General features: G+C 40.9%; 1 protein-coding gene across 4 annotated transcripts in view; it reads left to right on the top strand.

The window, feature by feature from the left end:
* radil (Ras association and DIL domains) overlaps nt 1–9,973 on the top strand; it is a 25,910-nt gene extending 15,937 nt beyond the window's left edge. For 3 of the 4 annotated variants that reach the window (XM_035534994.1, XM_035534993.1, XM_035534992.1), the window contains 7 exons: nt 2,049–2,221; nt 2,956–3,106; nt 3,391–3,581; nt 5,709–6,033; nt 6,294–6,436; nt 6,768–6,907; nt 7,426–9,973. In XM_035534994.1, the coding sequence (XP_035390887.1) occupies nt 2,049–2,221; nt 2,956–3,106; nt 3,391–3,581; nt 5,709–6,033; nt 6,294–6,436; nt 6,768–6,907; nt 7,426–7,525 (1,223 nt within the window). In that variant the 3' untranslated portion in view covers nt 7,526–9,973. The remainder of the gene's footprint in view (nt 1–2,048; nt 2,222–2,955; nt 3,107–3,390; nt 3,582–5,708; nt 6,034–6,293; nt 6,437–6,767; nt 6,908–7,425) is intronic. The other variant, XM_035534995.1, reaches the window with a different exon arrangement.
* The last annotated feature ends 619 nt before the right edge of the window (nt 9,974–10,592 follow it).

The raw sequence follows: 10,592 nt of genomic DNA, 5'->3' as shown, positions 1-10,592 counted from the left end.
TTTTTACTGCAGCAAAGTCCTTGTTAAGGTCAGTAAAAACCAGCCAAAGGTCATTATCAAATGAGGTTAGAGACAAATGATCACTGTGCATCACAGCCTGTACTTCACGGGTCCCAACTTGGGGAAACTGTTTGTGACTTGTGTTGGCATTGGGTAAAAATTCAAGTAAGGTCTCAAAGCAATAAGATGGACTGTTTTAACAGGTTCCATAGTGGTGGTTTCAGTGGTGAAAAGTCTGAGGATTCTTCTGTTGTCATTTATTTGAAAGCATTCTGCTCGACTGAATTCCCGTATATTTAATTTGGGGGATCCTGAAAGCCTTTTGTGTACTAGCCTGTACTGGCCAAGGAAGGGTTAGGATTGGGTTAGGGTTAGGGTGAATCAATGGGGAATGAACACAGAATATAAAGGGTGCTCTAACTACATGTTACAATGTAGTCATAGTCACTAGGATTCGGACATGTGCACACCATTGGGACCAGCCTAGGACTTCTAGAAAACCGGACTAGACATGAACTACTTTTTTTTTTTCATTTTATTATTATTTATTTATTTTTCTCTTTCACTATTAAATCTGCTCCTTATTGTCATATAGTTACTATTGTGGTGACTGTTGTCAGCCAGAGGAGGATGGGCCGCCCTTTAAGTCTTGGTTCCTCTCCAGGTTTCTTCCTCATGCTCTAGGAAGTTTTTCATTGCCACTGTCACCCTTGGCTTGTTCACTGGGGGGCTTGGACTCAGACATTTGTAAAGCTGCTCTGTGACAACATCTGTTGTAAAAAACGCTATATCAATAAATTTGACTTGACTTGACAATGTGATTACCTTTTTATGTTGATATTTTACCAGTATGTTAATAGTCATATCATGTTAATATAAAAATACAATTTTTCCACATGTATTGCAGCACACAAAATTATATTATACATCCTAAATTGTGTAGTGGGTTCAGTTAATGCAGTTTAATTACTTAAATTTTGAAAAAAAAAAAACATTATATATATATAATATATATATATATATATATATATATATATATATATATATATATATATATATATATATATATATATATACTGAAGAAATAGAATAATATCAAAGAAATAGTGTCAGAATCTTTTGGAAATAGTGTCATAGAATTTTCTGTTTTTGGAATATTTAAATAACCTGCACCTATGAAATTTCATACTATTGTTGAGTGACTGAAACTCTAGCACTTATTGTTTGGTATTGTTTGTTATTGCAGTTATCATTGTCTAATATAGAGCTTATTGATTCTTGTATTTCAGCAATATTCTAGTTCAATGGTATCTTGAACTGTAAACTACAGTACTGGCTAGGATACATTCTTTGAGTAGTAGACAAATCATTTTTGTTGCTCTGGATAAGAGCCTATGCTATATGCAAAAAATGTAAATGTAAAAGTATTACTTAAATAATTATTACATCTGATAAGAAAATTGCACATGGTATACAAAATGTGAATTTACTAAATTAGATTTTTTGCTTTTCGGATATCTTGTTATTTGGGTGCTTGTTGAGCAAGCTTAAGTAAATCATCTTTTATTACTATGTACCTCACCCACCTGCTTACTTTTTGAAGGACAGCCTGTTGCAAGTTTCTGTGTGCATGCACATAATACAGAGGGTAAAGTCGGCCAGCAACTCCTTCTCCAGATGCCCATAATCCTCTTTTTGTGTTTTAATAGACAGGATCAGAGGGTTAGGGTTAGGTGCTTATGTACATGTGTCCATGCATACACAAACACACACACACACACACACACACACACACACACACGCATGCGCACACACACACATACAGATACACATACACGCACACACACGCATGCACGCACACACACACACACATTCATGCCCATAATTTATTTGCTGTAGTACAGTGAACCATACTAAATATATCAGAACTTTTATTCAGCACAATATGGTATGTGCGTGTGCTTATGTGTGCATCTGTGTGCATGTGTGTGGGTGGGTATTTGTGTGTGTGTGCGTGTGTGTTTGTGTGTGCGTGTGTGCATGTGTAGGCCCTGCGAGAGGCTGGTTCCAGCGCTCTCGCGTGCTGCAGATCCAGGCATGTGTGCGGATGCTCTTGGACTGGGCCAAAGGAGCAGGGCGTGGTCAGCTCGCCCAGACGTTCTTTGCTAAACTGTGCAGCGCCATCACCATCCTCACCACGCCTGCCTCACAGCTTTCCCAGGTGAGCCCTAGAGGATAGCTAGAGAGAGAGAATTGTGTGTGTGTGTGTGTGTGTGTGTGTGTGTGTGTGTGTGTGTGTGTGTGTGTATGTGTGCGCGTGTGTGTTTAGTAGAGATCAGAAAACACCTGGCAGCTGTGATCAAGTTATCATCAGTATGTTCTCATTTTCGCTTTCCTCATTTTTTCACTTTAATACATTTGTTTATTTGTAAGTGTATATGTGTAAGGGATGATAAAAAAGTGGAAGGAAAAAATAATATGAACCTATTTAATAAATAAAGCTAAATAAAACCATGAACATATTGGCTCTATTGGTTAATATAGAAGGCATTTCTATCTAGAATGGAGGTAATCAAAACAGTTCATTAATATGGCTGCTACGTACATACCTACTGGTGATATTTTGAAGGGCTCTGTAAAGGATTTTAGCAAAATGACAGGAAATCTGACCAATGAAATGTATGCTTTTTACCATGTGGTGGGCCTATAGTATCCTGACCCTTCTCAGTATTCTGAGGCTTTTTCAAAGCTATCTTCAATGAAAACTTTAGCAGTGGCGATCAAATGCATGAGTCTTAATCAGAAATAAAAAAGGTATGTACATAGTTTCCGTAAGACAAACTAAAAGAGGAATACCTGGCTACCAACTAACCTGTAACATACATACTACTTTTGTGTTTGTTTGTGTGTGTGTGGGGGGGGGGGTGTTGGGGGTGTGGGTGTGTGTGTGTGTAGATGAGTTGGATGACATTGTGTGCAGAACACCCATCTCTGAAACCAGTCCAACTGCATAGAATTCTCACACAGTACCAGCTGACTGTTGAGGTGGGACCTCTCCCTATCTGGCAACCCAGCACTGAAGATGAAGCCTTCATCTATAGAACAGGTACGGGTAGATGTGTGTGTGTGTGTGTGTGTGTGTGTGTGTGTGTGTGTGTGTGTGTGTGTGTGTGTGTGTGTTAGCAAACATCAGAAAATTATCCAGACATACCTCCCTCAACAAACTATAATGCACACTTCCTTTGAATAATCTTTTTCAGAGAATCCATTGGAGAATTATTAGAGAATCCATTAGCAATTAGCGATGTGTAGGTGGATGTAGAACATGTGAATATGTGGGCTCCTGTAAATGTGTGTGAGGGAACGTTCACCCATGTGTGTGCTCTCCAGTCGATCTTCTGGAGACCTTTGAGAACCACCCACCCATCATGCTTCCCAGTGCGGGCTTTAAAGTAGACCTGGAGAGTGAGTGTGTAGAGGACAGCATCTACCGACAACTGCTCTACATCAGGCACTTCCTGTGGGGCCTCCGCACCAAGACACACCCGGCTAATGGCAACACAGACAGACAGGAAGTCCAGGTGCGTCTCAGAAATGTATCTCTGGTTTGAATGACCTTTTTGTGGGAATTCTATAATGTTCTTTTATTTTCATTCCCAACAGTCTTCATGAAGGATTGTTGGAAATGTTTTTATGAATGCCAATGAAATACTCCATGCTAGTTTGGGGCTTTAAATCCTTTAAATCCTATAGATGGTCCCTTTTACCAGAGGTTCCCATTTATATTATCTATTTTTAGCAGTTATTTTGCCTATTATGGTAGTATTGTAGCTGTATTGCTTACATGGAATTTGTATTTTGAAAAAGGAAAGTTCATCTTCTGCATTACTGTTTAACAGTGTTTAAAGGATTATTTTTCTCTAAACCCAAAAAATAACATTGTACTAAACACAAAATAAGTCAATTTATCTAGATTAACAGGCTTTGTTTGGAGGCAGTAACATCACAACTGCAATTTTCCAGAACAGGATCCTTCACACTCTTTCTAGAGCATGAACCTTCTGAGTTCTGTAGCACACTGTGCCAGCTACTTAATTCACTGTAGAAAATGTTTTACCTTAAAGTAAACTGGTTGCTTTCAATTATTGGCAAATATCTAGCTAACAATATCTAGCTCAAATATCTATATAACATCCATGTAAAAAAACAGAGTAGATAACAGGTTATTGATGCCTCCCCCAGCTGGCCCCCAGAGCAGCATTGCATTCCAGTAGCACTGTGGTGATGGGGAAGAGTGATAAAGCATCCCACCAAGGGAGTTGTTTTCACTGCTTATTGCTTATTTCTCCCCAGACCGCAAAACAAGCATCGGTTGTATTTAACGTATATTTTTTTTTATGCACAGAACACTCCTTTAACATTTAGTCAAACTGAGGCTGGAACCCTCCCTTTCATGTGTACATGCTGAACTGAGATCACGTGTGCATACTGGCCTGAGGTCACGTGTACATGCTGAGATGAGGTCACGTGCACATGCTGGGCCGAGGCCACGTTCACATGCTGGGCTGAGGTCGCATGTGTACGCTGGTCCAAGGTCACGTGTGCTTGCTGGGCCGAGGTCACATGCGCATGCTGGGCCAAGGTCACGTGCACTTGCTTGGTCGAGGTCAGAAGCAGGTGGAGTTTTTGCACCTGCTCTCCTGCTATGCTTGCTTCGGTCTCATAAAGGTCTGAAGACAACGAACAAGACAAAGTCAGAGGCTCAGTCTTAACCAAGCCAGCAGACCCCAGAGTTGTCCTTAATCTGTTTTAAAGGATTATCTATGTAATCAAGCGCCTCATGGCAGGCCACATTATCTGAAGCATATGTATCTTATTCCCTTGCAGACAAACCCTCTGGGTTTCTGCAATGGCAGTTGTTAGAAGATTACAATATTGTTGAAAGATTATTTCATTATTTCCATTTATTTGTTTGTTTGTTTTTTGTAAAGGTGGTTGGTGCTGTAACTAATGTGTGGTCAGACCTAAAGAGTATGGTTATAGCTATGATGTCAAAACCCTCCACAATATCTGGTAGTATGTTAGGCTGTCCAGCAGGGGGGCTCACCAACTCAGTTTGGTTCCCTAACCCTTCGTGCTAATCAATTTGGATGTTTGAGAGAGCATGTGAAACTTTAGGAGTTAGAATTTGTGCCAGCTTTAGTATACAAAATTATCAGATGTGCAGTTCAACGTAGGGAAATCTAAAAATAATGAATAATACAAATTCAAATGATAAGATTGAAATCAAACTTGCCTATTGCTTGGTATGCCTGTGAAATCAATAAATCTACTGGGTTATGTTTAACAGTATCAGTTTTTCAGTGTTTTTTAACAAATTAAATATTTTGGAATTAAACAGATTAACCCCTGCACACCACTGAAAGTTTGAAATCAGTCATGTAGTAATCTTTGAAAATTACATTTAGTGCTATTTCCCAAAGCAGAACAATATTAATTTTGTGCTTCGGTCCCTATTGGTGAAGTGTACTAAAGAAAATAGTTTGACCCCTGCAGTCACTGAATGTATCACCAATAGCTCAGTGAGAGTACCCCAGTACCACAGTTTTAGGGTTTCCCAGCTTTAACAGGCATCTAAGTCCCTGTATATCAGTGGCAAGTGTGTGATCTACTAGTGTCAGTGCAGTCACGGCCAGACGCTTTTCCAGCGGGAGCCAGCCCAGGCACAGTGCATCCCACGGCCCGGCACCCATCAGCGCGGGGAGGGGGAGGGTGAGGTGCGAGTCCCGGTGGGCGGCCGTGGGGATGGGGCTGGAGCAGAGGAGCGCCCACGAGAACGCCCGCCACCCGGTGTGGGTCCACGGCATGCCAGCCAGCCCCATGCGCCGGACTCATCCAGCCTGTTGACGCCCCCCAACACACCCCTCTACCCCGAGCTGTTGCACCCACGAGCGCCTGGTCCAGCGAATGGGTGCGTGCGCTCCACGCCCGAACATAAGAGGATCAATGGCTTCATTGCTAATGGCCTTGAAGGTTAGTCAGATGGGGGTGTGTGTGTCCATGTCTGTGTTCCTCCTCTTACTGTTTCAAATACCATAAGTTTATCTGTCTGAGGTCAGGGTTCATGGATATCTGTATATTTGTGTAAAGGTATCTGGAGCTTGTATTATGGCATTTGTTTTTTTCGTTGGAATTGTGTTTTGTATGAATATGTAATTATGCATGCATGATCTGCCAACCCTGAGTCCCATATGTGTGTGGTTGTGGGTGTGGCTATGTGTCTCCTTCTCCAGGTCCTCTGAGCGGCTGTGGATTCTCTTTTCATGGGCCTTTGTCCCAAACCCTGGGCCCCAACTCTGATTCTGTATGTTCCGTCTTTCTAGTGGACCTGGACAAAGGACCTTATGGCCTGGGCATGGGACTTATTGACGGACTTGTGAGTTGGCTGCCTCACCCATTAACAAATAAATAAATAAATAAAATGACACCCTGGCAATCGACAGCTGCCACTCTACATGCTTAAGTCCCTAATCTCTGTATCCTTAATGATATTAGGCTCTTCACATGGAACACACTCCGGATCTCTAATTTGCAGTACAACAAAAAAATGAGCATTGTTATAAAAAAACACACAGTTATGGTTTGCTAATGCTACCTGATGCTCTAACTGTAATTTGCGCATCCCGAACATCCACCAAACCAGATTCTAAATCACTGATTCGCCTTTAAAGCCTCACACTGCCATGATCCAAACTCTTTACGTGCAGCACACCCCTCTGAACTCGCCTGGAATTTACATCCGCACGCTGATTCCCGATGGCCCGGCTGCTTCGGATGGCCGTCTGCACATCGGAGACCGAATCCTTGCCGTGAACGGAACGAGTCTCATCGGAGCTGATTACCAGAGGTCAGCTCCACTCATGCATGTCTTATTCTCCATCTGTCTTTCTCTTTCTTTCTCTCTCTCTCTCTCTCTCTCTCTCTCTCTCTCTCTCTCTCTCTCTCTCTCTCTTGATAGGTATGATAGGTATGATTGCTTGATAGGTTTGATTAAAAGCCAGCATGGTTTGGTACATACAAGGTGCCATTGTAGCTATTGTCCTTGACATATAAAGTAATCAATACAATGTCTATTAAGGCTAATCCTGTTGCCCAGACATATTCTAAAAGAACACTGTCTCTCCTTCTCTCTCTTTCTCACACACACACAGACACACAAGTTTTTATAGCTATAATTAAAAATCACCAGGAGTGATGGTATTCAGCTTTTGCCGCATTCATGATGTCATTGTTGCTTGTGCTCTTGACAAAGGAAGTAATCAATATGATATCCATTTAAACATGTAAGGCAATTTAAACATGTGTAGCCCAGAGATGTGCTGAATTGACACTCAATCTCTTTTTCTCTTTTTTCCTTCTCGTCAGTGCTGTGGATTTGATCAGACTGGGTGGGGGGCGGCTCCGCTTCCTCGTTGCCAAGTCTGATCCCGATGTGTCGGAGAAGATCAGCGCCTCTTCTTGCTGAGAATAAAGAGAGGAGGGCTGCAGGTCTGATCCCCAGACCCCAGGTTGAAACAGACTAGCTCCACCCTCAAGATGCGTGAGTCAAGCTCCACCCCCAGGCCTTAGAAGTTGACCTTTGCTCCAAGGCCAAGCTCCAGCACTTATGAGTCTAGCTCCACCCCCAGGCTGAAACAGTTGAGCTCAACCCCCAGGCCTTAGGAGTTAAGCTCCACCCCTGGGGCATATGAGTCAAATTCCATCCCCAGGACGTACGTGTCTAACTCCACCCCCAGGCCGGACAAATCGAGTTCCACTCCCAGGCTATACGATTCAAGCTCGACCGCCAGGTTGAATGAGACGAGTTCCACCACCAGGCCTTACGAGTCAAGTTCCACCCCAGGCCTTACGAGTCGAGTTCCACCCCCAGGGCATACGAGTCAAGCTTCACACCAAGGGTGAATGAGCCAAGCTCCACCCCATCTAAACAAGTGGAGTGCCACCCTCACAGCATATGATTCAAGCTCCACCCCCAAGTTGTTCATGTTGAGTTCCATCCCCAAGCCTTACATAATGAGCTCCACCCCTTGGTTGAACAAATTAAGCTCTATCCCCAGGCTTTACAAGCCAAGCTCCACCCCCAGGCTTTATAAACCAAGCTCCATCCTCAGGTTGCATGAGCCCAGCTGCACCCCCTGGCTATACAAGTCCCTGGGCCAAAAAAGTGGCGCTCCACTGTCCTTCTCCTGGAGAGAGAAGGAGAACAAGCACAGCACTGGACACTCAGTGTCTTCTCTTCTTAACCTCATATTGCACTCAGAGTAGGCCAAAAGCACAGCATGACTGATGCTCAGAGATTCAGAGCAGCCTTTTCTCCCTCACCTCCTCTAGATCCAGGGTCAGAAAAGAGATTTGAAAGCATTTCTAAAGAGATACAATTTTGGACTCGTATTGCCTCATGCAGGTTGACAGTAAAAGAATGTTAGTCAAACATAAAGAGAAAAAGAGTCCTAATTTATCCCAAATAAAAAGAACAAACAGGTGTTTGCAATTGCCTTGCGAAAAGACACAATGTATCCTGTTTACAGGTATGTAGGCAATGGTCATAAGGTCTGATTCCAAAAGCAAGCACTGAAGACTGATTCTGTACCTCACTTGGTCGAGCAAGTATTGCAAGGTGCTAGTGATACCAAGGTCATGGGTTCAGTTCCCAGGGAGCCCTCATGCTGTTGTGTAAGTTGCTCTGCATAGGGTGGCCTGCCAAATGCTGACAATGTTAATGAAGAACCTGGTGCTGGCATTTTTCAACACCTCAGGAGAACAATTTGGACTCAGACTGCTTCATTAACCACCCTTCACATTAATTTTTAACATTGAAAGTCAAAGTGCTAGCCTAGCAATGATAACACAAAGGACTCTACTAACTGAGTCATTAGAAGGTGTTAGTCATTAAGAGATGAGAACAATTAACACTGGTGCATGTTAAACCTTGAATTATGTACGTTGCATTACAGCATTAAAAATGAAGTAAACAGGATATTCAGAAAATGAGCTATGGAAGAGAGCAGTGATTCTCCAGAATGAGAACAACTGAACAGAACCTTTCCATGCAACAGAAACATTATTCAAAGCAAACATTTTTTAGTGTGATTTAGACAGGAAAAAATGGCGAGGTGCTCCTATTGGTTGAGCTAGACAGCTGAGTGGGATGTTAATAATCATGTAGAGTCTTTTAATTTCAGATTTCTCAAGCAGCTAAAAAACGTAGTTGTAATAGATTGATGAATAAGTAACAACTTTAAAATTTTGTATTAGTTATAGATGAAATTATGAAAAACAGTTCTTGGTAATGGACTTGGACCTCTGGATCCTACAATATCTACTCTCTATATATCTATAATAGCTAACTGTAACTTACTAACCGACAGAATAAGTACATAAAATGGACTGAAATATCTTTCTTTTTAACGTCATCACAAAGCAGTCACACTGGTTCAACTATCAGTCTTTTCCCAATCCATAGCCTCCACACACTTCCTGTTTCTACTCTTTATATAAGTAATATGGTACAAAAGTACTAAAGTACATATAAAATAAAAATACTAAATTCCCCTTCTTAAGCAATATTCAGATTTCATTTTTCTTTCAGAAACCTATTCAGAAAATCCCAAAGCATCTCTATGGCTGACTCAGGAGCAGTCCTGTCTTTACCAACAGAATGCCTGAATACCTTCGGCCATTGTCGAGGTTGGGTATTGTTAGAACACCTCTGCTGCTAAAGTAGTGGAAAGTAGCCCGAGAGCAAAAGTGATCACTGATCAACTCTCTCATCTTATTCATACCTGCTTATACTTGACATGGAATGAGTGTTAATGTGATATGCAAATATCGAGATAGTTGACATTTTAATTTTTGCTTATATGTGAAAATAAACCTGCACAAGATTTATGACATATAAGAATTACATGTATTATTTTTCCCATTATTTTATGTTTATATATTATCAAGATATACTTTTTTTCTCAATTGAACTTTTATATATATATATATATATATATATATATATATATATATATATATATATATATATATATATATATATATATATATATCATACAATTAAACAGAATACCAGGGAAAATCAGTGTTGTATCCATCAATAAAAAAGATAACAGTTTAATGGAAAGAAGTTATAAGTCCATTACCAGCAGAGGGCGCTAAAAGTTTATACTTGAATTGTGAACAGAGCATGCCAAACTACAGAAAACATTTATTAATTTATTTGAATGACGTTGTTATATTCAAAAACTTCACAACGGTAATCTTCATAATAGACTAGGGCAGGTTTCCTGGACATAGGCTTGTACTAAATTGCAATGTCGCTGGTGACGGAGCATTAAAAGTTATTTTTAGTGTAGGATTAGTGGTCTGGTAAACTGGCTTTAAATGTATAGGACTAAATATAAGAAATCTCCAGGGAAATATCCCTGGTTTCCACCATTTGCTGTCAGTATATTCTCAAAAAAGACAAAATAAGACACATAATTCTATAATAAGGTCATTGTTTAGAAAATATGAGACACAATTGACCA

This window comes from Electrophorus electricus, chromosome 16 (assembly GCF_013358815.1).
Source record: "Electrophorus electricus isolate fEleEle1 chromosome 16, fEleEle1.pri, whole genome shotgun sequence".
NCBI lineage: Eukaryota > Metazoa > Chordata > Actinopteri > Gymnotiformes > Gymnotidae > Electrophorus > Electrophorus electricus.
The sequence above is the reverse complement of the archived record's forward strand: the minus strand, read 5'-3'. Positions and strand labels throughout refer to the sequence as shown.